We start from the raw sequence: 27,562 nt of genomic DNA on the forward strand, positions 1-27,562 counted from the left end.
ATGGATACTTATCAGACTATTAAAAACAGTAAAATGAAGACAGTGAAGGCTACGGTGTCTGTCAAAAAGGTAAGTATGTGGTTACCTTTTTTTTTGTTGTTGTCTGTTAAATTCTTTACCTTAGATATCCAACCTTTTTATTTCACATTTGATATAGTTGGGGCCCCACATGATTGTGACTTCATATGACTACATAGCTAATTATAGTCAAGCTGGAAACTAAGAGTAGAACTCAAGTTTCTTAATTTTGAGCATTGTCTACTTTCCCTTATATCATGTAGCTACTTCTAATCAGTTTTTGAGCAAATTCTTTATTTAACATTACTGTTTTTTTAGTATTCTTTAATTTTGTGTCTGTGGGGCCAGAATTTTAAAGTAGCAAATAGATTAATTAAAAATCAATAACTTTATTAAAATGTTAATCAGCCTTTTATTTTCTACTGCTCTGTAATGAGGGCAAGGGGCAGAAATCCAAAGGAAATCACAAACAGTAAACTTTATGGTTTTTAGGTGTTTTTTTTTTTAAATAAAGATTTTAATTCTTTCCCCTCAGCTTCCTTGGTTGCTTCATGAATATTAAGGCCGTTATGTGTCATGATTATACAATCTCATCTTTACCACAGCTGATTGATTATTATTTTTTTTCTGTCTTTTGATCCTTTCTTCTGATTAAGAAAGATCTTTTTTGAAACCATTTTGGCTCACCTATACCCTAGATTCCACTTCTTCTTGTTTCCTTTGATATTTAACTCCCACATCCATCTTTTGCTATACTTCTTTTACTTTACAGCAGGAAGGATAATACAGTGTAAAAGGTTATGGGATTTAATCAGAATTCTTTGCTTTGTCACTTAATAGGCTTCTGATTTTGAATAAGTTGCTTTCATTTCTGAGTTAGTTTTATTTCTTATAAAACTGAGACATATAATATACAAATTATAAAATCAGATATTTAGGTAATTCTTTGTTGCTTGCAGTGTACTTTATAGCCATTATTTCTTGGGGTCTGCATAGCAATTCTGAGAGGTTGATATGTGAGTAAACTTAGGTTTGGAAGCCTTAAATATTTTCCAGAGGTCACTATCAGCTGGTAGAGCTATAGAAAACCATGGCTTCTGATTCTGAATCTAGTTACCATTTTTCCCATTAAACCAAAACTGTTTCTGACAAATAGAGAGAGAAATTTGCTTCTGACAGATTGTTAGCTTCTTGAGGACAGAGTTTATTTTCCCCATAGCATTTAGTGCAGAGCACTTTGTATGTAGTAGATACTCAATAAATATTTAATAAGGGAATGTTTAAAGTCACAATTATTTCATGGACTAATTAATTTGTTTTATAATAAGATATATGATTTCTTTTCAGAGCTTCATTGAAGGTGTACTCCGTTCTATAAAGTCTTTGTTACAGAGCCAAAAGGAACTATGTAGTGTGTCAGCAGAAGAATGCTTAAAGCCAGAGGAACAAGTCAATATAATTGAGGTTTGGCATTATTACTTTTTTTTTTAACCCTTACCTTCTGCCTTGGAATCAATATTGATTCCAAGGCAGAACAGTGGTAAGGTCTAGGTAATGGGGATTGAGTGACTTGCCCAGGGTCACACAACTGGGAAGTGTCTGAGGCCAGATTTGGACCCAAGACCTCCCATCTATAGGCCTGGCTCTCAATCCACTGAGCTACCCAACTGCCCCTAAACATTACTGTTTTCTAACATTTAACAAGTGGACAAAAGAAAAGATTGAATATTTTTATAAACAGTTGTCTCAATTGACTCTAGCATTAATAAACTTGAATGATGTTTCTCAAGTAAGACCATAGAAGACTAAATTAAGTCTTTGTTTTCTATAAGAAATCAATGAGATAGTCATTCTGTTAAGTGGAAGGATGTGTTCTTTAGAGATTTTTAGCAAAATATAGGCATTTAAAGTAGTAGTGTTCATAAAATAATGATCATCTTAAGATTCTTCTGTTGCATATCTAAGATTGTGGTATATGACATTCATTACCATTTTTGAAAAATTGTTATCTTATAATAAGCAGTTAAATTTTTTTGTGCTCAATGGGCTTCTGCCCTGCTTTTTAGCTCTACCTTTCTGTCTTGATATAACAATGAGGAAAATTTTATCTTAGCAGAATTTTATTAATTTTTTCCAGGTTACCTTCCTAGGTTTCAATGAAGAAACAGATGCTAATCATATACAGGTAAGATAAAAAGTAGAGCTTATAAAAAGGAACCTTCATACATCACCTCATTACTCTTGATACTATGAAAATTCTGCCCAGTATATCATTATATCTTAATTCTTTGGATTAAAACTCGATTTTTAAAAAAAATTCTGACAGTGCCTTGAAAGCTTTGTACTTTTAGCATTTTCATTTGAGTTTTCTTCTCATGGAAAAAGTAGTTATAGTAATTTTAATCATATTGTTAATGAAGTAATCTGAATAGCGGATTTCAGGTTTCTAGGTAGTAATGGATAAAAATTTAATTTTTTATTCTTTGAAAATTGATTATTTCCTAGAGAGACTCTAACTATTTTACTTGTTATTTTATATTTATCTATTAACCAAATAGATTTTAGTTTCAAGTTTAAGGACCCAAATTAGCATTATTTTATGTATTTCTCTATTTTAATTAGGATTTAGCAACAGTGTCTCTGGAACTTCCTGATCTTCTGAATTCTATCCACTTTTGCAATCTAAATGAAAATGAAATTATTTTTCTTAAGGATATAAATAAGTCTTCAGAAACAAATGCTGACTCTCAGAAACAGGTAAATAAGGTTTTAAAAAAACTTTTCATTTTCTCAAGCATTTAGCTTTCCTTAATTCCTCTCTGTAATATTGAACAATTAAAAAGTAAAAGAAAATGTGACAAATGTGTATAGGCTTGCAAAACTTAAATCCCTATATTTTTGGCATATCAAAAACATGTATATCACATTATGCATTTTAAGCCTATGAATTCTTTGGCAGGAGATGGACAGTGTGTTTCATCTTTAGTCCTCTCATTTACCATTTACAGTGATTACATTAATCATTGTATTAATCAGTTTCAAAATATTTCAGTTATTTTTTGTTTTAGTATTGTTATTGTATGAATTATTCTAATCTCAATTCACTTTATGTCAGTTCATAGAAGTGTTCCAAGTTTCTAATAAACAGTGGGATTTTGTCATTTCTTACAGTATAATAATATTCAAATAATTCATATTCCATAGTTTATTTTGTTCCTCAGTATGCCTCAGTAGTTGGTAATTCCCTTAGTTTCCTGTCTGGGACTATTATGAAAAAACCTGCCATAGATATTTTTGTATATATAGGGCATTTTCCTCTTTGATCTCTTTGATTGTAATTTTTTGTGAACAGAGGGTATGCATAATAGTTTATTGACTTGGGGGCATAGTGCCAACTTGCTTTCCAGAATGGCTGGGTAAATTCACAGTTCCACAGACAGAATCTATTTTATTAATGGTCCTATTTCCTATAAACTCTTGCAATATTCGTCATTTTCCTCATGTTACCTTTGTCAATCTATTTTAATTTTAATTTATTTTATTATTAGTGAATGGGATTATTTTTTCTTTGGGACTATTTTTTCTATGATTTTCACATGATAGTATTGTTTTCTTCCTTTGATAACTGCAGATTCATATCCTTTGACTGTATTTTTCTATTGGAATGGCTCTTATTCTTATTCAATTTAAATTAGTTCTATATAGTTCTTTGATATGAGGTATTCATCAGAAAAAAACTTGCATAATTTTCCCATTCCTCATCTAATTTTAACTGCTTTAATTTTATTTGCACAAATCCTTTTAAATTTTACATTGTTAGAATTGCCCATGATAAAACCTTTCATTAATTTTTTCTGACAATTTTTCACATCTAAATTTATGTTTTTGGCTTACAAACAATTGTCTAATTTTCACACCATGAGTTTTTCAAGTGGACACAATTTTTTTCCTAAAAGATACTCTTCTTTTTTAATTTAAAAAATATTTAATTTAATTTTTTTTGGTTTTTTGAGTTCCCAGCTGTTTTTCTCCTTCCTTACCTCCCTCCCAATTCCATACTAGATAAGGCCATCATTTGTCATAGTTATCAGTTCTTTCTATAAAGGTGGACAACATCATCCTTCATGAGTCCTTTGTGATTGATTTTAATATTCATATATGTCAAAATAGCTTAGTCATTCTTATTTACTCTTTTATTATATTACTTATATGATATATGTACATGTATGTATGTATATAACTGTTAATATATATAATATTCTCTTGGTTCTCCTTATTTCACTCTTTATTATTTCATTCAAGACTTTCTGTGTTTTAAAAAATCATTTTGTTTCTCATTTCTTACAGCGTAGTAGTATTATTTCATCAGTGTTTTTCCAATTTCTTCCCCTCTTCCATCCAAACAGGGAAGTGGATAGAGTTATAAACTTGAAGTCAGAAATGTAAGAATTTGAATCCTGTCTTAGCCCCTTAATACTGTATGACCTAAGACCAGTTAGTTAGCTTCTGGTCCTTGATTTTCTCATCTGTAAAATAAAGGCCTCAAACTTGATGACCTATAAGATCCATTGAGTTTTAGATGTTGTTTTTTTTTTTTTTGCTATTTTCCCTATGATCCTTGTCTAAAACTAGTTTGGACCTTTTAAATTTTGTGCTTGGACAAATGCATACATTTGAGTAAATCATTCCTTGTGTAGAAACCATCAATGACTTTTCATTGCCAGGCCAAGAAGTTTGAACTTTAATACATATTCATAGATTCAAAACTGAAAAGGACCTCAGAAGCCATTGAATCTAGCCCCCTTATTTTAAAAATAAGGAAATGGAGAACTAGAGATATTAAGTGACTTGTCCAAGAAATGGAAAGGGACTAACTCCAGAATCAGAACTTTTTCCATTCCACCATACTGTTATAGAAGATTCTCTGTAGTTAGGCTGCCCATCTCCCTTTCTAGTCTTAGTTAATACACTCACTTTTACATAGTCTATGCCCAAGACAAACTTGTCTAGTCTTTTGTCAAACATACCCTGGGCTACATATGTTTATTCATATTGTTCATTATAACTGCAATAGTTGAAAAAGAGACTTTTCCTCTGATAGTGTCACCATTGGAAACATGACTCATTCTTCAAGGTTTCATTCAAATATCACTTTCTTATAGTCTTTTCCCTTCTTTCCTGAGAGTTCCTTCCTACTTTTGAACTCTGGCAATGTTTTAATACTTCCTTTGTATATTTTCATATTTTGTTCTATATTATTTTATACAGAGAATTTCTAATAGCTTATATTTATGATTAACAAAGCACTTTTCTCACAACTATCTGAAGGAGCTGATATTAGTGTGATTTTCTCTACTTTACAAATGAGGAAACTAAGGCTCAGGGAGATTAGGCAAGTTGCCCTGGAATCCTTTAGTTAGTAACTAGGACTCACAGACTTAGAGACTTAGGCCTCTGATGTGTGCCCTTGTTCTTTTTCAATTCTACTATATTACACATCTATTGGAGCATAATTTCTTAGAGGGCAGTGTCTAACCCCTAGCTTATCACACTTATATGCTTTGTTGTGAGTGTAGTTGAAATGAGGAAAATATTTTGTATAATGGTGTTGTTTAATTCTGTTGTATAGCTGTTGTATAGTTGTACAATGCTTTGTAACCTTGGGAAAGCCACTTAACTTCACAATGCTCTGGGCAATTTTTCAAGACTTTAAATTGAAGAAAAGATGTAGACCTACATTCCCTCACTGGGGTATCCCTTTACCAATGAAACTACAGGTCCAATCACTATCCCTATTTTGTGTAATTAAAGATGTGTCATTTTTAACATCTAGTAGTATGTTAATTGTTCTGCATTCATAGAATTCTTAATCTTGATAACTCATCAGGATATAAAGATATCCAAAGTATAAAGATATCCAAAGTTCTTGATTTATCTAGTAGAGTAAATTCTCTGAAAGGTCTTACCGAGGTGGAAAAACTTTGAGTACTTGTTAGTGATAAACTGGTCTGAGTTGAGAGAGAGTCATCATCATCATATTGACACCAGGTCATGACCAGCTTATTTTGGTTTTAATGCATGAAAACTATCCACCGAAGTATAAGGAAGTTGTATTCAACAGTATTTATAAAAAAACTTACATTGGGGACAGCTAGATAGCTCAGTGGATCAGGCCTGGAGATGGGAGTTCCTGAGTTTAAATCTTGCCTCAGACACTTCTAACTGTGTGACCCTAGGCAAATCACTTAATTCCAATTGCCTCGTTCTTATTATATTTCTGCCTTGGAACCAATACTTAGTATTTATTTTAAGATAAAATGTAAAGGTTTAAAAAAAGAAATAAGCAAGGGAATAGACAAATGTGCTACTATTTGGGCAGCATTCTTTTACCTTTAGTTATATTATTTCTAGACTTTCATTACAGGCAAATGTTGGAAAGTAATATTTTAAATTTCCTATTGTCTTCTCCAAGAATCATTTTTCTAGAGTTCTTTGTGTAATGAGAGTATCTCCAGCAACATTCCCAAGAATCAGAGTTGATTTCATATTTAATCTACTGAGCAAATATGCTACAGGAATCAGATATACCCTGGAAACATACTTACGTCAGAAACGTCAACTGGAGAAATCTCATGGAGATGATGATGATGACACCAATCAGTCAGTGTCTTCTATTGAGGATGATTTTGTCACTGCATTTGAACAGTTAGATGAAGAAGAACCTTCCAAGATGCATGGTAAGGTTTGTTATGATTTCTTGAGATAGGTGGTAGCATTACAGGGATAATTGACAATTTTTAAAAGTACAGTTTTTGACACTAGAGAAATGTACTTCCCCAAACTTGCAACTCCTCAATGAAGCCCATATATTAATTTATCTACTTTTACCTTTTATTAGGTAGTGATATTATTGTGATGTCACAAGTTTCAAAGTCTTAATTCTGTTGCAAAGTCCATTATAGTCAGTGGTTTGCTGGTAAATATTTAATAACCTGCTTCCCAACATAAAAAAACTGAAGTTTAATCTGCATTACCAATATTTTTATTTATCTTTTCTTTAAGTCTAGACAGTCAACAAAACAATAAGTCAACTCCTGATTTATAACGTCTGCTGATTTTTGAGTTATAGTCACACAGCAGCTTTCCTGAGCTGTTATGAGCTATCTCAGCACATCCCTTATTATGCTCATTAACTGGAAAAATTAGAATACTAGTATTATTTGCTCAAATATTAATTAGTAGGCCTCAAACTTAAGAGGAATTGTTGAAAATCACAGTCATGTCATATGACTTCAGATAAAAATTTTGGTAAGGTAGTATAAATTCAAAAAATACATATTTTATTAAAGTCAGCTAGCAAAACTGAGTTAATAAATCCTTTTTGTTGAAGAATAATTTTATTTTTGCTCTAGGAATGAGTTTTGCTACATTGCGGAGTCAATGTGATGCTGCTTCACAGACCATCCCTGCTCACTGCTTGGAAGCCTGTGATTCAGAGGTCCTGGTTAGCTCTATGCGGCAGAAATCATTGGCTAAGTCTTCAGCTTCCCTAATAAATATTTTGGGATTTAAGGAGCGACCTTCTAATGTGAAAAATTCAGTCACAACATCTATTTCTGAACCTTGGACTCAAAGGAGCTTCTACAAGTCATGTAATCCTTCAGATACAAGTGTTAATTTACAAAAAACGCTATTTTTATCTTCTCCTGCTGATTCGTCTGAATCCGAATGTTCAAGCCCAAGCCCTGTTATTTTCTTAGATGAAGAGGGATATCAAAAAAGCTTAAAAGCAAAACTTGAATTGCCCAAGATCCCTGTAGGGAAAGATGGTATAGAAGACTCAGATTCTGAAATAGGTGAATTTTTTGACAGTTTTGATCAGTTTGATGAGCTAGAACAAGCTTTGGATGCACCTTGTCTACTTAAATGGGAACCTATTGCAGGAAACCCATCCAAAAAGAGAGTTCACAAACATGGGAAATCTTGTTCCATTACCACTACCATGAATCCTCAGAAATTTAAGTTTGATCGGCCCACTCTCCCAGCTAATGTAAGAAAACCAACTCCTCGCAAACCAGAATCCCCCTACAGTAATTTATATGATGTCCCAGACTCTCCTCGCCCAGTGAAGACATCTGGGGAAGATAGCGGTTTGTTTAGTCCCATTCGGTCTTCAGCTTTCAGTCCCCTAGGGAACTGTACTACTACTGAATGCTGCTGCCACTTCGATGTCATTGGAGAGAAGTTTAATGAAAATCACAATATTGCTTATCATGCTTACTCTGATTATGCAAACAATGTTTCGTGTGCAATACTTGGCTCTGTTTTTCATTCTCAGTTAGTTCCCAGACACACTGATAGTATTATAACCACAGAGGGGAAAATTCCAACTATAGACCTTAAACATAGGGTACCTGATTGGAAAGTAAGATCAAAACAGAAGTCTTTAATGATTAAGGAGAATATTCAGAAATTTGCCGCAGAGCTGGTAGAAAAAAGTTTTGGCCATGCTTTTAAAGACTTACAGAAGGGAGTCTCTTCATGTACCAGTGCACTCTGCAGCTTAGCGGTAAAATTGACATCCTCAGTCTTTGATATGGCATTTAATGAAATTGGAAGGCGGAGAGCATTTTTGCTGAAGGAGCGTGCCATCAATGGTTTGGCCAACTTTTTGGTTGGGGATGCTCTAACTAGTGCTTTACGAGATTTACACTATGTCAAGAAGCAGATATTTACCAACACTGCAGCCAGATTTGCTGCAGACCTTGCTGAAGAACTTATTTTTGAAGGCCTTATGGAAGTGTGCCAGTTTTCTCATCCACCATCTCCCACAGGAACACATGATGGCCCTTTTGATTATGAAGACAAAGTAGTTAGGTCATATGCTAAAGATTTGTCTGAATCTGTCATACAGGAAGCATTCATTGAGCTATCACAAGTTGATGTGACTTTTACCACAAAAGCAGCAATTAGTGTCTCTATGGATAATATCAAGTATGTCAGTGCAGAAAATGTATTGCAGTCAACACAAACCTCAACTTCTTTTCCTACTTGTCATGATCAAGTGCTAACAGCATTGAATCTAGGACAGAGTTACAGAAAAGAATACACAGTACAGCAGGCTTTGTTTTGTACTTCTGGTGTTGTAACGTCTATCCCAGTACCATTGGCAGGAAGTGCCCTTGGCAGATATATTTCATCTAATTCATGTCAGGAAATTTCTCATCTACCATTGGATAATAGTCATAAAATGGAAAATGATTCTACCCAAAAATACTTTATTGTAAAAAATAAGGAAGAGGAAGTAGCTTGTCTTAGAAATATTCATCTGGCTTCAAACAACAATCTATGTGATGAAAATAAATATGAATTTGCACATAATCAGAATAATCATAAATTAATGAATAATACTGGAATCAATAGCTGTTCAGAATTAGCCTTTGGTCCATCAGCCATCAGTAGTTTCTCTGGCACAATGGTAGATATGATAGTAACTGAAACTTATGAAACAATCACCTCCAAAGTTACCAAAGCAGTTGGAGAACCTTCAGATTATGTGACGAAAGATAAAGCAGAAGGAAAAATCCCTTTACCACATGGTGGAGCATCTCCACAGTTTGGTGAAAGAAACTATAAGAACTATTTTGCTGATCATTTATCTAAATTTATTGTACAACATTCCATAGATGAAAGCAAATCGGTTACTTCAAATAATAAGAATATGGCACACATTATAAGTATGCCAACATGTGCAGGCAGCATTAGAAAAGATGTATCTAATTTGATAAAGAAACAAGAAATGGCAGAGAAACAACAATATTTGCCTGCCCTCAAGGAAGAGCCACCACTGACCCTGAATAAACCAACCAACTTTCAAGATTGTCTAGATCAACCTGCTCAGTATATGTCTTCCTTAATAAAAGATTGCATTCCAGAATATAAAGGCTCTATGGCTTCCAAGTTTTCTTCAGGCTCATTACCACCTTGTCCAGATGTAACTTTCCAAGTACAGAATACAGAAGATCTCACTGAGACAATGGACTCTTCAGGAAAACCTTTTGATAAATCTTTGAAAAAACATGACCTGAATAAAACTGCCCTTGGTTCTCTGCCTTATGGGCAAGAAAGCTGGTTTTCTCCAGCTCATACATTCTCAACAGCAGTGCTTCCTGTTGAAGACATTTCACAGGTAGAAGATAAACAGAAAATCAGAGATGGGAATATGATACCTGATACTCCTCCACCAACTCCTTTAGTACCTCCCCAGACTAGTTCAGAGCAGAACCTAAGAAAATTAACCAAAAAACTCAAAGGAGAATTAGCAAAAGAATTTGCACCTGCTACACCACCTTCCACACCTCGAAATCCATCTCTTAGTGGCTTCTCTGAAAATGAACAAAACACCATAGAAAAAGAGGAGTTTATGTTGAAACTCATGAGATCTCTTTCAGAAGAAGTTGAAAGCAGTGAGGATGAAGAATACCCAGAAATGCATATGAAATCAGAATATTCAGAGAAAACAGCTCAGTATGCAAATAATTTAGCCACACATATAATTTCTATGGCAACTGACATGGCTGCTTCCTATTTGCATAGCAAAAGCTTCCAAGGACCTAGTACAAAATCTCAGTTAAATGTGCAGAGTCAAACATCTGGTTATGCTACATTTGTTAATAAAGATGAGACTTTACAGTTCTTACAGGATTATGCAGGTGATGTAGCTGGGGATGTCATCAGAGAGGCTAAGAAAATGGTAAAATCAAAATACTGTAAATTATTGAGGCTAAAGAAGAATAATTGTCATAAGGATAGTCTTTGTCTCAACAGTGATGAGAGAGACTATAGCTCAAAAGAGAAGTGGAATATATCAACTGAACAGTGGCCAAGAGAGGTTGACCCATTTAGTCATTCATTACCTCAGAATTACTGCATGTCAGGTCTGACATCCAAGTATCCCAGCTGTGAAAGTGTGACAGATGAGTATGCAGGTCACATTATCCAAGTTCTGAAAAGGGAGGGTGCTAATAGTGAACTAATAATGGATCAGTATGCTAGTCGACTTGCTTATAGATCCATTAAGTCAGGTTTACAACAAGCAGCTAGGAAAATCCAACTCAAATATAATAGAAAAACATTCCCTGTACAAAGCTCACAGATGAACAATAAAAATGAACTGTTAAAATTTTTGAATCAAGAAAAGTACCAAATAGATAAAAAAGGACAAAGCAAAAAGTGTGAAAACCAAGCTGATGAAAGGTCTAAACTTACACAGAGAATTGAATGTCCAGAATTGATAAGATTTTCAGACTCTCTTGCTTATAACATAACACAGGATGTTAAAAGAAAGCTAAAAATGTCCACGATTGGTTTGCCAAAATCTTTAACGGATTCTTGCCTTTATAAAAAATCTGCCTCTGAGGAAGATATGGGGGCTTATGTTAAATCAGCATTTTCTAAATCTCTTCAACTTTCTTCTCCAAAACAAAAACTTTACCACAGTACAAGCAGCTTAAATGAATATACAGAAAGCATTCTTCAAGCTATAGAACAATATGCCAAAAAAATAGTAGATGACACTTTAGAAATAAGTTTGGAATCTGCAGTTCTCCAAGTTTCTAAGAACAGAAAATCAGCAGATCGATTTACTTATGCTGAAAAGTTGTCACCGCTCTCTGGTATAGCTTGCAGATATTGTAATCTAAAAGAACACCAGGATTGTATAGCAAAATCATCACAGTACTTTCTTGGACAAGAAACCTCTGCTAGAAATAAACCAGTATCTAATTCAAAACTTATAACTGGCTGTCAGAAGTCTAGACTTTTACACCTTGATGTTCCCAGAATCCATGTTGATCTTGAACAGAAAGTGGTATTGGCTGAAAAGATAGTTGCTGCAGCTATCGAAAAAGCAGAAAGAGAACTAAGTACTACCAGTCTGGCAGCTGATAGTGGAATTGGAAAAGATGGTGTTAGCTTTGCTGACAGCCTTACCACAGAAATAATGACTTCGGCGATGACGAACATTGGTCACACTGTTAACATCAGGTAGATTTAATATTTTTTTGTTTTGCTTTTATGGATTGAGAAGTTATACTCCCCCTGCTTCAAGTATTGGTTACTCTTTTTAAAAAAATGTGCAGAACACTACTAGATACCAGTAAAGTGGGCACTGTCCACTTTGCCTTCTGAGGATTCTGTTTTCCTGTAAGATCAGGCCCTTTTGACTATATTATTATAAGTCTCTTTGTTGCCAGTTTTTCCTCTTCCTGGTATATCCTTCACCTAATCACTCCCCCCCCCCAAAAATCTTCAGTAGTCTTCAGTAGTTCCCTGTTGTAAATAGAAAACAGAAAAATTTCAGCCTGGCATTTAAAGTGTGCTACAATCTGGTGCTTCCCTACTTGTTTAATCTTATTTCTATTACTTCCTTTACCTAATATGTATTCTAGCTGTATTGGACTCTGAGGCCACATGATATCTCTCAACCTTATGAGAGATCACATGTCAATATCAGGAATTCCCTATCCCTAGAATATACTACCTTTTTGTCTTTGCCTGTTAAAATCTGTTTGTTTCTTTTTCTGAGATCCACTTAGCTGCTACTTTCTCCATGGATACTTCCCTATCCTCTTGGCTGAAAATTATCTCCCATCTCAAATTTTCTTAGACCACTCACTGTATCTCTTCCTTATCCCCATCACCTTAAACCATATGTATTTCTTATTTGAATTCATGTCATACCCACTAATAGGTTGTAAGGTCCTTGAAGGCAGGAAAGGTGTCATTTCAATTTTGTATCCCTGCAACTAGCATGTAGTAGGCACTGAATGTTTCTTGAATTATTTTCATTTCATTTTAATAGAAAAATTCCCTTAAAAATTGGAGCTACACAAACAAAAGCTTTTGTTGGCCTCTTTTGTTTTGGTTTGTAGTGCTATATTTAATGTAAATTGCTCCAATTTTATGGACTGATTATTTCTTGGATTTCACATTTTGTCAGAATAATTGTTTCAAATTCTGCCAAGTAGTGAAAAAGAGAGAAAAGGGAAGCTGGTTGTCAGTGACTAAGCACAATTTTTGTAAAATAAATTTTTATTCATGTCTTTGGATTTTTATATTACCAAATTTTGCATTGATTTCCTCCTTCCACTAGCAAATCCTTTAAAATAGAATAAAAACAAGTTTTCCAAAATTAATATAACAAAAAATTCTGACAGTGTATATGCAATGTTCCCTACCCATAGTCTCCTACCTCTGAATCCATTGGCAGCACAATAGGTTCTTAAGGGATCTTTTTGTTTTGGGGAAAGATGGTAGTTTTCTTCTAATTTTTTAATTAGTATTATTGCATGGCTTATAGCAGCTGGCCATCTTGCTTGTTCTTCCCTCTTTTGATTTGGCAGATGTCTTTAATTTTTTTGAGGGAAGGTCAGATTTATGCAGGTATTTGGAAACATGTTACTAGGCTATCATTGATCAATTTAGTGGCTGAAATATTTTAGTGTTGGCAAATGTAAAGTCTTTAGTTTAGAGGGAGAAAATTTAAATCATATTTTGAACTATCAGTTATAATAATCATTGTCAATAATAATGTTAACTGTTATTTGTATAATGCTTTGTGGTTTGCAAAGAATTTTACAAGAATTATCTCATTTTATCTTCACAACAGTCCAAGGAGTCAGTGCTATTATTTCCCCCCATTTTGCAGATGAGAAAACTAAAGTTAAATGAATTGCCCAGGAGGAGCACATAGCTAATAATTTTTCTGCAAGAAAATTTCAATTTAGATTTTCCTTTATCTTGGAACAACACTATGTACCGTACTGCTTAGCTCATTCATTATTGACCATACTTTCAGATCACTAATTCAGTGTCCATTTCAGCAACAATGCCAGCAAAATGTGGGATATCTTCAGGAAATTTGTAAAGAAATAAAAAGTCAAATTCTATTCTTATGTAAAATAAAAATATATTTATCCTGTTATACTTAAATTCTTTCTGGTGTTTCATGTTTCAGGAAAGATAGTAGAACCAGAACAGCACTCTTATCAAGCAGAGCAGATAAAATGATCAAAGAGATAATAGGATTTTTATATAAGAGTAGATTTTTTAAAAAATTATTTTGTTCAGGATAGAGAAATGCTAGTAGAGGGAATATGACAAAAATTTACGAAATCAGAAAGAGTATAATCTGAAGAATGAACTTTATCACCAAATCTTGGAATCTTCGAATTGAGAGGTACTTTTTAAAGCTAGATGATGTTTTAGGAATTTCTACATGATTTTATTATATGTCCTGATATTATTCATAGTTTACATTTATATAGAACTTGAACAAACAAAATAACATTTCCATATAACTATGAAGGGGTGAAGAAGAGTGAAAGTACTATTCCTATTTTACTATTGAGGAACTCTTGCAGAGTAAGTAGTAAAAAACAGCATATTATCAGACCTGAAAGGGAAATCATCTATTCTACCTTCTTACCTCTTTATAGGTGAGAAATCTTGTTTAATATTATAAGTTGAAAATAGAAATTAATTTTAAGAAGGACTTTGATAATTCAAGAGTTATAGGAAAACATTAAGGTAAAATTAGAGCTTTTTGTAGTATATCCTTGAAGTTATTATCATGAATCCTTTTGACCTAATATCAGAAATTAAATACTAGGTTAGAGCGCTTGCTTCAGGTTGGATGTTTCTTGCTTTCCCAAATTGTTTGTGTTTTTGCATTTCTATTAATTTTCTTGTTGCATTGGTGTAGAAAGATAGTGTAGAATGAATGATATTACTGATTTGAATTTTTGTTTTAGTTCAATAGGAAAAGAAGGATTTCAGTCAGTTGAGTCTGTTGGTAGCCAGCAGATGAATCTGAGTGTTGGTGATGACAGTAGTTGGTCCAATTTAAGTTTTGAAGATGACCATCAAGATGAAAGCAGTAGTTTTCTTCATCTCAGTGACAGGTAACTGAAATTTTGCACTTGCATGCAATTATCTAGTTTGTTTGGCCCCACATACTTCTTTGTAGACCTCTGTTATAGAAAATCTTCATGCCATATCCTTATAGCTAATAAAAATCTCTATAAATTTTAGATATGATGTTATTTCCTGGACCAAGTATTCATTGAAAGCAGATGAAATACTCTGTGTGGAATAAAGGGTTCTTCACAAAGTCATATATGATAGCAGTAGCAGTTAACTAAGTAAATCATATAATTAAAATGAAAACTATCTTATTGCTAACATTTATGATATGGGATGAAAAAAATACCATTTTGGTAGTTAATGCATATAGGGAAAAGTGTTTAATTTTTCTATAAATCAGAGAAATTAGATGTGAAATATATCATATGTAGTAAGTAGTAAAACTCAATGTTGAAATGTTTGTCTTTGTTTAACCTGTTTTATAAATTTAGTGAATTTGTTATATTATAAGGTAATATAGTAAGAAATGTTAGACAAAGTATAAAGAAGTTATTATATTTTGGAATAACACTAAAAGACAGAAAATTGACATGAAATTTTAAATGAATAATTCCAAATACTTTGAATTCTGCTATGCCAACAAAAATATATTTAATATTTCTTTTTATAACTTTTAACCTTTTAAAAAGTCTTTTCATAGACTTAAAAAACCTAGCATGGCATAATGACTAAAGTGTTCTGCCACTGAGTAAAGAAGACCTGAATTCAAGTCCTTCCTCTGACACATACTAGCTGGGTATTTGAGTCAACTCTCAGTGCCCTACTCAACTGTCTTAAGGCTATAATTTGTAGGTGAGTTGCTCATTTGCATTTGTGAAGGGAATTTCCAAGCTGGGAAGGAACTCCCGACACTGATATACTGATAAAATCATAGGCCCAGACAAGACTACATAATCTGCCCTCCTTTGTGCATGTGTGTGTGTGTCACACACATGTGCACACACTCATGTTCTCACTTTGTTCATAGGATTACAGATTTAGAGCTGGAAGGAAGAAGATAGGAAAAAAATTTTTTCCATAAAACATTTCAGCTGAATAAAACCTAATAAATGCACATACAGTGTTCAAATTAGTCCTTCTAACTTCTAAAAAGTTCTTTTTATCCAAGAGCACAGTTAACAAATGACAAGTCATAATAACCTTTATATCATGCAAGTTGGAAAATTATAAGCATTGTAAAACCAAGTGTGATTTCAAACAGCAGACAGTGCTTGTATCATATCTAACTTACCCTATAGTAATATTTTAGAAAAATTTAATTAGATATTTTAAAGTTTTATTTCCCTTTACTCACAACTTACTTAAAGTATATTCCTATTAATGAAATAAAACTTTTCAATTAAAAAAAATAAGTGAAGTATATTCCTGTTTAAAACTGGAAACACTGATTAAAACATACTTTTCATACTCTCTTTTCCTTAACTTAAAAAAAAGAGTATATAGCAGTTATTCTTGTTTTGTTATTCTCTTATATCTTCCAGATTTGTATAGTTCCTATATTAATTTTTTTATTTTTGTTTAAATAATTTCTTTGTTATTTTGACTTTCCAAAAATTATAATTCTAGAAATTGAAATATTTGAGATTTTATGTTTATAGGTTTTCACTTACAATAAAAAAAATCTTTTTCATGATTCTGTTTTGTTGTTCTATGATGTTTGTTCTGAGAAATGGCCTAATTCAATAAACTCTGGGCCCCAAAATTTGCCCCTTTAACATTCTTAGTAGTATACTTTCTGTATTCTGATGTTTTTCATCAAATATTAGACAATAATTTCATATCTTATAATGTCCTGAAACTTGTATCAGAAAGCTACAGGCCTCATTACTACACTGCATACATTGTGCAGATGGATGAGGGCAGGGGAAGGGGAAGGCTGCTATGGAATTGGTGAAAAAAAACAAACTAGAGAATGAGGAGTGAATCCAGGAGCGAAAGGAGTCCAGCCAGGGCATCTTATGTAATGGTGGTCTGGGCCAAGAACTCAGCAATCAAAAGAGAGGGCCTGAGTGGGGAGCTCACATAGTGAGTAAGCACTTAATAAATACTGTTCCATTCACATATTTCTTACTCACAAAAATAGCTAAGCTACATCCCCAGAATGAGGTGCATGTTTAAATATTGATAATGTCTATTTAAGCACTTTGTTCCCAAAAAAGTCTGGTGAACTTAGAAATTAGTCAATAAGTATTGATAGAGCATTCACTTTGATCATAGCTTACCATTTTTAAGTATAGAGTAAAATTGGTTTATTGTATGGCTCTGCTCTAAGAAACTTCTTAAAATTTTGGGCTTGACTTATAGAAGAATGGTATGCATAATAATAAGAATAATATTCTCATGATACTCAACATTGAACTGCTTTCTTAATATACAGTGATGTGAGCATAGACTTATTTATAGTACCAATTACAAACTAGAGTAAATAGAAATGTTTAAAAATAATGAGTGGTTTAAAAAGCTCACAGTGATTCTAGATTCTAGAATTAATTGTATAGCTTTGTTATAACTATGTTACATGTTAAACTATTCATGTTTTTAGAAATAAAATATATTCGAAAATATTGTTTTATGATGAGAAGAAATATTCTGCAGATATAATTTAGATTGAGAAATGTTTTATAACTACTTATTATAAGCTAATAGATTCATTATTTTAATTACTCAGATTTTAAAATTGCATGTTGAAAGTTTCTGTAAGGAATTGCATCTAATTTTGTTTCTAGGTGCAGTTGCTATTTTCTTTGTAGTTGCTTTGTTGCAATTTAGAACACAATTATTTTCCTGTTTAGAAACGGCCACTGCAATTTTTTTTCCTTTTTATTAGGTAGCAGGCATGTAGCTATAACAAATTATCTGTTTCATATTAAAGACTAGCCAACCCCCAAACTACAGTAAATGTGTATTATATGGGTTCCATTCATTTGTGATTTCACTTTATCAGATTTTTACTCTGGAAATGTTATTGTTACCATTTACCTCTTAATTTACACATAAAATATGAACTGATAGTTGCTTATGTAATTGCAGTACTTATAAATAACACAGTATATCAGAAGGCAGTCTTGTTTTAAGCTCTATTTTAGTATTTTTCCCCCCTTTTCTAAACTATACTCACATTGAAGATGGTTTAATTAAAAATTTGTCTGAAGCTTAGTTGTACACCATGGAACCTGTTACTTAAAGTTCCTTCATTTTCTATTCTATAAGGTGCCATTCTAGTTCCCTGGAAAACAGAGTCAAATAATGAAAAAAAAAACAAACATCACCACCCCAAATAATAGTCTTTGCACATTATTGTTTAGGATAACACCAGCTATCCCTAATTACTTCTCTTTTTGGTGTTCTAGTCAGTTTTGACAGTTGCAGGACATCATTAGGGATTTGGGATCGGGAACAAGCCTTTATTTTTTGCCAGGCACTTTCCTAAAGGCTTTACAAATATCTCATTTTATCCTCACAACAAACGTGAGGTAGGTGATGTTATTATCCCCAATTTCCAGTTAAGGAAATTGTGACAGAGGCGAAGTTGCTTGTTTAGGGTCACACAGCTAGTGTCCAATGCCAGATTTGAATTCAGGTCTTGCTGAATCCAGACCCAGAGCTCTATCTACTGTGCCAACTAGCTACCTCTGCCTCTCTCATTGTATATAAGGACAGAAACAGCTTTGAAGGAAAAAGCAAGATTTATTTTAGATCTACTGTTCATTTTCTAGTTCAGCTCTGTTCTCTTCTTCTCTGGCAGTAATGGTAACAGCAGTAGCTGGAGCAGTCTTGGTTTAGAAGGAGATATGTATGAGGAGAATTTATCCTTTCCAACATCAGACAGGTTGGTCTAGTCCAGAAATTTAAACAGATGAGTTTTTCATTACTAATGCATGAAATTATACTTATAAATGAATGTACCCATGCACATGAATATCAACCTGCTTTTTTCTTAATCTTGGCATGATTTTGCCTAATGAACTTACATTTAATGAGATATGGCTATGCCTATTATGAATGACATCTAATTATAAAAAAGTAAGTTATCTTTTTTGCATGCTTTGCTTGCTCTTTTTTAATCTATCAATTATTATTTTCTAAAGAAGATCTTACTTCCTACAGAATTTCTATTTTTTTCCTTTGTCTTCAGTTCATGCAGGTTTTATTTGGCATGGGTTGCTTTCAAGTGTAAGAAAAATGAACATTCTTTATTCTGAAGAAAATATCAATGTTGTCATGTATTGAGTGCCTAAGTAAATGTTCACGCCGTGATATAAAACTACTAAGTGAAGCTCAAACCTTGTCTTTTAAGAGCTTATATTAAGACAAACATTGTAGACTACTTTTGCATTTGAATTCTATGTCTAAAATTACTTGGATATTTGTCACATTAAGGTAGGATTTCTGGGTCACTGATTACCTATTCTTTGGAATCCATTGACAGATCATAACATGAAATGGTGTGAGAAGCAAAGCTTCCTTTTAATTGTTATTTCTTTATTTTTTCTTAAACATTGCCTACCTTACCATTTTCACATTCATGATTGTGTTTTAGAACTAGCTTTTTTATATTGTTGGTTAAAGTTTTATTAATATATGCCTTTTAATTTCAAAATATAGTGATGGAGCAGATGATAAAGATGAAGAACATAAACATGTTATAGAAGGTAATGCATTTTACAGTAAATAAATCTGGCATTGTATGGCACTTAATATCTTATCAAATACTTTTCTATTATTCTGATATTTCTTAAAATATTTTTTGTTTATGCTCATTTGTTCTTTTTGTCAAATAAATTACACAATATGAAGGTTGATTATGTAAATCATATCGAGTCCCCAAATATTCTTGATTGAATATTAGTTATGTAATTTTAAGTTCTCTGTGAAGTAGGGTAAGTGGTTTCTAAATTAAATTCATGTTAATATATCTCTAAAATATTATGATATTTATTTGTTTCTTCTAAGAGTAATCATAATTCACATAATATTTTGTTTAAAAAAATGAGGATATCCCTGAAATTTTAAAAATCCACCACAAAAGCTTAATTCTATTATAATCATGGCATAATGTTAGCATGGTCTTTTATTCTTAACCAGAAGATAAAAATATGGTAAAGTGGGTTTATTTTCTAACTCAGGAATTTCAGCTTATGAATGATAGCAGACATGTTTACCTCATTTAATCTCTTCTTTTCCACTCACCTCCAAACTCACATTATTTTAAACAGTAGTCAAATATTTATTTCACTTCTACATTCCATGTTGTATAGATACTTGATGCAACTTCCTAGAGTCAGCAGTCTTTTCAGGTAAAAGAGTCATTTTTTGTAATAGTCTTGGAATATAATTTTTTGAAGAGTTACATTATATTTTCATGTCAGTATTTTTTTCCCCAGTCCTACTATGATAATAGAAATGACAGTCTCCTAGCCTGTGATGGAATATACTTGATAATTATTGGTGAAAATCTATTTGCTTGGAGTCTTGCAAATTTAATCAAAAGGGTTAAAAATACCATAGAGTCTTTACTTGGGAGAGAAAGAAAAATAGTAGATATGCCCAGAAATTCACAGGAAACAAAATCCAAGAGCCAGCAGTAAAAGCCCATGACCTCTAATGCCTATATACACGGTCAACTATAACTAACAAGTAGAGTCTACTAGATATCCTAATAGAGGAAGTCAAATTTGACCTTAAAAGTATTATCTAACTAGAGAAGGAAATTCTATACAGGCATGAATTATTACTTCTTCACTGAGTCCTATTCTAATGCCTTCAAGGGTACCCAATGTACATAAAACATTAAACAATATATCAGCATTCATTTAACTTTATCTGGATGTGGATATTTTGATTTATTGAAATTTCAGATTGAGGATTAACCAGAAATCTTTTTTGGTTTAATCATTGTTGGAAAAGTATTTTAAAAATAAACTTATGCATTTCTTATCTTAGATTATAATACAATGAACATAATTGAATTTTCCTTTGAGGATCTTTTACTATGTCTATGTGGTCACTGTTTCAATTTTGATAGTATAATATAGATATAGAAATAGGTAGTTTGGGATGAATATATTCTTTCTGATCAAAGATATTTTTTTTCTCAAAATCTTTGAAAGTAGCTTGTATTTTTGTGTATGTGGTGGTAGAGAGGGGTTGCTTTTCCCCCCAGTCTAACACAGAAAATTTCCAATTAATTGAATAGTATGATTGTATTCTAGTTAATTATGGTTTTTATTGTGTAGTTAGTCTTATGAAGACAGTAATGGATTTTATACTCACTACTTTGTAACAGCTGGAATCAAGAAAGGGAGTTTTCCATATCTTATTACCTGGAGACCTGTTGTTTTCTGATTGTATATGGTGGTCTTTATTTGATCTTCAATCTGATATAATGGGAAAAACTGAAGACTGGGAACTAAGAAACATTGGGTCTAGTTCTGGCTCTGCCCAATTTATAGTGGAACTTATAAAGGAAGTACTTAAATTTAGTTTACTACTCTCTCATCTTAGGTAAATCATAAACGACCAGAGTTTTATTTTCTTCATTTATAAAATTAGGATTAGATAATATCTGAGGTCCCATCTGGCACTAAAATTCTGACTCTGTGTTCATAATATATGTGTATGCTTATTATGTATTTTATGGATTTAACATTCTAACATTTAAAGCTGGAAGCAAACTAGCCAAACTAATTTATTTTACATTTGAGACAACTATAGCCTCAAATATCCTTTCCAAGGTCATAGAGCTAGTTAGTAGCAGAGCTTGGATTTACTCCATACTCAAATTTAAAATCTATATTTTCTGGTTCTTGCATTTCAAATTGATAGGATATTGTTATGTATTTTTATTCCAGAACATTAATTTCCTAGGCATTTTCCTTTTCTTTTTTCAAAATGTAACTAATCTAATTTAATTACTAGTTTTGTAAAGTCATTTCATATGCATTCATTTTACCAGTTTAGTATGAAAGTAGTAAAAAAAAACAACCTCTTACCTTCTGTCTTAGAATTGATTCAAAGTATCAATTCCAAAGCAGAAAAGCAGAAAGGATTAGACAATAAAGGCCAACATTTAAGATCTAGGAGTTTTAAGTGCCTTGGTCAGGGTCACACAACTAAGAAGTGTCTGAATTCGGATTTGAACCCAGGACCTCCTGGCTAGCCACCTAGCTACCCAGTAAAGTTAGTTTTAATATGTCAGCTCGTTTGAAACACAGTTTTTTGAATTAACAGGGACTTGTTCCTCTTATGTACTGTATATTCCCTGTTTTAGTATTTTTGGTGACTAATTTTTTTTCTTTGATGTATTTGACTTGTAAATGTGACTTTTAGACTGTGATCTTGTTATTCATAGCCCATCAGACAGTGGTCAGAGCTTCAAAGGGATATATTCTACTTTAGCTGTAACCGTGCAGGAGAAGAAATGTATAATGGGAACTAACTTTTCTGCTTCAAGTTAATTTTATTATAATTTAGTTATAATTAATAGTCGAAAGAATATTACTCACAGAAATGCTGCAGTTTGTAAGAGGTGCACTTTTGGTTTAGAAAAAAAATAGATTCCTTTCATCTTTTTTTTTTTTAGAATCATTATAGAATCTATTTATAAACATTTGGAAAATGTAGTGCTTTGAGTTTGGTTGATGTCTTTTACCTTATAATTGTTTTGTCTTAAATATTAGGTTTGGAGAAAGTTGGGAAGAAACTACTAATAGTGAATATTGATATGGCTCCATGCAGTGTGGATCCTCAGTTGAGGCTTGCCCTTCAATGGCTGGCTGCCTCTGAGGCAGAGGTGGAACAGCTTTATTTCCATGACTCTGCAAGGAAAGATTTCATGCTGGTGAGTGCTGTTAGAGTACTGCAGACCTTGTTAGCATTATCCATCCATCAGTCCTTCATTGTCATGTTTTGGTAAAGGTGATTTCTATGGCCAGATATCACCAATAGATTCACCATGAAGGAAGAATCAAGAAACTTAAGTTAACTGCAGTTTTCTGTTGTTCTGTTTTAGAACTATATAAATTTTCTGTTTCAGAATTATAATAATTTTCCCTTTTAATCTTATTTTATAATTTTATATTGTTAGTGGGTATATTCTAAACAAAATCTTCAAGACTTCTCTTAATGAAGAAACTTCTTTTAATGAAAAATTTTGAAATTTATCCAGTTGATCATTAGCATTTGAATCAGTGATAAATTAATCTTGTACATGTCAGGACTTGGGCAAATATAATAAGCTTTAGTTGAAGCCATTAGCTTTATAGTTTATCTTTTTAGTGCTGTAATTTAAATTATTATGGGAGAGTCATTACCTTATTAAGTGTGCCATTTGATAACACAATCCTGATGGTTGAATTTCATCAACTTGTGGTATTAAGTTGTGTTCTAATATTACAAATCTTGTATTCTATGTTTTCTGTTTCTATCTTTTTAAAAACATTTAAATGTAAATTTAAGAAGAATTTCTTATTTTGAAAATTCTTATAAGAAAATTTCTTTTATGTATGTCATTTCTCCACAAATAATTCAAGGCCATTTGGTTCTGCTTGACAAGTTGTTTAGTTGAAAAGGTGTTTATTGTTTATGACCACAACTTGGTTATAAGTTAATTTTATTATAATTTAGTTATAATTAATAGTCAAAAGAATATTACTCACAGTATATACTGAAAAAAACCCAATACAGAATGTAGCTAAGCTAATCAGAAGGCTAACAGGAGAACTCAAGTGGATTGATGTAGTTTCCACTTAGAGAACTCCCTAAATACCCAGCCATGGTCCCTGGGTTATTCTAGCTCCCAGCTAGTGAGAGTAAAGCTGAATCACTTTCTACTGAGCCAGTCAGACAAAACACTTTGGAGACAAAGTTCTATAAAATCAGTTCTATAAAATCAGAGAAGATACCAACAGGATCAGAAGGTGTCCCTGACTCTGAAGGATCTACATCCCCCGCAAAAGGGAGTCTTCCATTCTTCCAAGCTAACTTACCAGCTCCCTATTTCTACCTAGGTGTTCCCCAAAAAGAGCTGGCTAAGATGCCTATCGATGACCCTCCGTAGTTGGTTTGGTTGAGTTCAGAAGCTGTCTCCAAAACCCATTATGATTGTTCTCAAAATGGCTAAATCCAAACCCCAGTGGGTCTGACCCCTGAGGTAAAACCTCAAAGCCAAACTGACAGGATTTTAGACAAAACCTTCTGGAAAGTTGATAAAAACACAGCAGGTATAGTCAGATCCTTTGCTACATGTTCTCCAGTCAAACAGAGAACCTCCCAAGATGATTTTAGGGTTTTTCCTTCTCCACAGACAGGCTCTAGCAAGCCAGCCTTTCCTCTCCCTTCAGGACAGGAAGAGCTCCCTGCTAGCACAGGATGTCACTCACTCTAACAGTCGTCCCTTCCAGACTGTTCCTCCTCTGCCCCCTGCCTGCTAAAATCCTTTCTCTAAACTCCTAGCATGCGCCTTAAATACAGCCTTCCACTTCTCCCATTACCATACACACATGCATGAATGCATGTCAGACACACAAACACACCTTAGTTCCTTTTTCTTTCTCTCCTACCCTTCCTCCTCTGCTCTGGTTCAAGTGATTCAATTTACTAACCACTTCATTTTCCCATTACTGTTGGTGATGATGAAGCTGGAAGCCAAAGGAAAGCTGATATAGGTAGCTAGATAAAGAAGTAAATGCTATAAACACAATAGGCTTCATATATTTTTAGTTTGTATTTTTCAGTGTAAAGATATTTTTATTCTCACTCTTAAGCTGAGCAGATAGTTCCACTACTTTGAACTTATTACAGTCATTTATTAAACACCTAGTGTTTATAAAGCATATTTCATCTCTAAAACCTGAATAAAAATAGCCAGAAGATTTTCTTAAGTAAACTTGTGCAATAAAAATTATATTCTACATGTTTTATAGAGATACATTTTAGACATTCCTAAAAAATAAAATCAGTATTTCTATAGTAAGAAGAATATTGAACTTAAAACTAGAAATTGGGGTCACATGATCTGTGTTTGAAATTCTGGCTCTGCTAGTTGCAGTTTCAGTTTTTTCATCTGAAATATGGGAATAATGGTACTTATGCTACCTATCTCACAGAGTTATTATGTAGTTCAAATGAGATAGTTTTTATGACAGTGCTTTTTCGCTTAAAGTACCATATTATCTAAATTTAAAAATCTGAGCCCTGAGTGTGGAGATATGAAATATTTTATAGACGTGTGTGTATGTATGTGTGTGTACGTGTACGTACCAAGTCCTCTTTGGGGGAATAAGTAACTAAAATAAAGTTATAAAATTACAAATTCCTATGCAAAAAGAACACAGAAATAATAGGGAAGATAGAACTTGCAAACCAGTTTACATACCTGCTTTGTTTTGGGATATGCTATAGAAACTTTGATATGGAACATTGGTTAATAGTCTTTTTAAAATTAGTTTATGATAGCAGTCCCAAGTTCAATGAAATGAATAGAATATTGGATTAGTAAAAATTCATCAAGATCAAACTTCTAGGGCTTAACTTTTGAGAGACATGATTTAATTTGGTTGGCTCTATCAGTGTAAATAAATAGTCAGTTTCCTCTCATTAGCATTTTTGTAGAAGTAAAATTTAAAAAACCCAAAAAACCATGGCAACCATAATAGTGAATTTTGGGGTAGCATTCATTGGGGGGGAATTGTAGTATTCATGGATCAATGCACATAACAGAGTCTTCAGTTTCTTTGCCTGTCAGTTTCTTATATTTCTTCTTAGATAAAAATATTTTTTATTGTAATAGTGGGGTGCTTAACATCATAGTTGTATTTCATTTTTATTCTCTTGATGGCATCAAGGAAGAAAAGTGGGAGGGATAAAAATGTAATGAATATTTACAATGCACACAGTGCTATGGGAAGGCATTATGTAAAATATAAATCAAAAAGAAATAGGAGAATCACCCACAGATAGTTAAAAATTGTGATTTACAAAACAAATTTGTGATTCAATATAGACACACCAGAATAATATCTTCTAAAAGTAAATGTTGTTTGTAGTTTCAAGATATTTTATGTTTTAAATTTTTTTACTTAATAATAGTTTTTTACTACTACTACTACTACTACTACTACTACTACTACTACTACTACTAATTTTTTACTAATAGGAGTATTAGGAGTATGTAGAAAACCTGAAAAGAAGTAGGCTGCTTAGGGGCCCATGTTGGTATCTAACCTCAGATATTTAACTAAATGTGTGACTCTGGGCAAATCACTGAATTGTCTGCCATAGTTTCCTTAATTGTAAAATGACAATGAAAATAGTTTCTACTTCATAGAATTGTGAGAATTGATTGAGATAATATTTGTCAAGTGCTTAGTACAGTGCCTGGCTTTTAATAGGCTCCTAATAAATATTTTTTTCAAGTAGCAGAGAGAATAAATAATAACACTAGTAGGTAGTTGATTTCAAAGGAGCTGCCCTCCTGACATCCTTCTAACAGAGTCTGCCTCAAATTTCTACTTTGTCCTTTTTTTTTTTTTTTAAACCCTTACCTTCCATCTTAAAATCACTACTGTGTATTGGTTCCAAGGCAGAAGAGCAATAATGGCTAGGTAGTGGGGTTCAAGTGACTAGCCCAGGGTCACACAGCTAGGAAGTGTCTGAGGTCAAATTTGAACCCAGGAGCTCTTGTCTCTAGGCCTGGCTCTCAATCTACTGATGCCCCCCACTTTGTCCTTTTTTGGAAGAGATGAAGTCATGATTGTTAAAGTAGAGTGGCAACAGGTGGGAACTCACTTTCAGGGTCTGAGTTCAAAAAATATTCTCTCTGGTAGAAATTAAGAATGAAGATAATGTGGTAGAATTGGCATTTTTGTTATTTTAAACTTGATCACATTTTATATAACCACAAAAACTTTTCAGTTGGGGTTTATATATATATATATATACCTTTTCGTAACTACATTCTGTGTTGTGAAAGGAAAATCTCTTTTATTTATGCTTTGATGTCTTTTATTATGAGTTCTTGTACTTAATTGAGAGTGTGACAAAACTCTTTAGTTTAAGAATTTCCTGTTTTATGCATCCTCTGCACTAGTTTTTGAAGTACTAGGTTTTATATAGCTGTGTCACCTGAGCCACAGGGCCATTCATTGAAGAAGATGTGCCTTTAGACACCAGCAAGGAAAGGTGTTTAGCTTGAGGAAAACTTCGTTGATATTCATTCTTATGTTTGGATTCTTAGCAGTAAAAAAAAAATAGTGTTTTAACAACATCTCATAGCTGTCAGATTTTTGGCTAACCCTTTTCTTTGTTTTTTTCTTGCTAGCTTTCAAAAAGAGTACGAGAAAAAGAGTGGAAAGTGGGAGACCTCTTGCAGGCAGTTCTTAAATATTATGAAATGATGGAAAAGGCTTCAGATGAGGAGAGATGCAAACCTCTGTTTTGTTGGATCTTGGAAAATGCATAAAACAAATCCAGCCACTGTCTAATTTTATTCCTCCTTTTGAGTGAAAAGATGTATGCAGGATAAAAATGTAACTAGCAAACATTAACATTGTTAGAATAG

General features: G+C 32.9%; 1 protein-coding gene across 1 annotated transcript; it reads left to right on the plus strand.

Annotated features, from left to right (window-relative positions):
• AKAP11 (A-kinase anchoring protein 11) lies at positions 1-27,562 on the plus strand. Its single transcript, XM_044667386.1, has 12 exons — positions 1-69; positions 1,366-1,482; positions 2,156-2,203; positions 2,641-2,775; positions 6,491-6,755; positions 7,431-9,755; positions 9,816-12,063; positions 14,832-14,981; positions 18,749-18,832; positions 19,609-19,655; positions 22,683-22,843; positions 27,323-27,562. The coding sequence occupies exons 1-12, from the start codon at positions 1-3 to the stop codon at positions 27,461-27,463; spliced, it is 5,790 nt and encodes a 1,929-aa protein (XP_044523321.1). The 3' UTR covers positions 27,464-27,562.

Source organism: Gracilinanus agilis, chromosome 3 (assembly GCF_016433145.1).
Source record: "Gracilinanus agilis isolate LMUSP501 chromosome 3, AgileGrace, whole genome shotgun sequence".
NCBI lineage: Eukaryota > Metazoa > Chordata > Mammalia > Didelphimorphia > Didelphidae > Gracilinanus > Gracilinanus agilis.

What these genes read in the sequence shown, in the direction of transcription:
- AKAP11 (XM_044667386.1), top strand. Translation starts at nt 1, where the DNA reads ATGGATACTTATCAGACTATTAAAAACAGTAAAATGAAGACAGTGAAG. An exon ending in AACAAGTCAATATAATTGAG is followed by an intron (nt 1,483 to 2,155) that starts GTTTGGCATTAT and finishes AATTTTTTCCAG; the next exon opens with GTTACCTTCCTAGGTTTCAA. An exon ending in AGAACCTTCCAAGATGCATG is followed by an intron (nt 6,756 to 7,430) that starts GTAAGGTTTGTT and finishes TTTTTGCTCTAG; the next exon opens with GAATGAGTTTTGCTACATTG.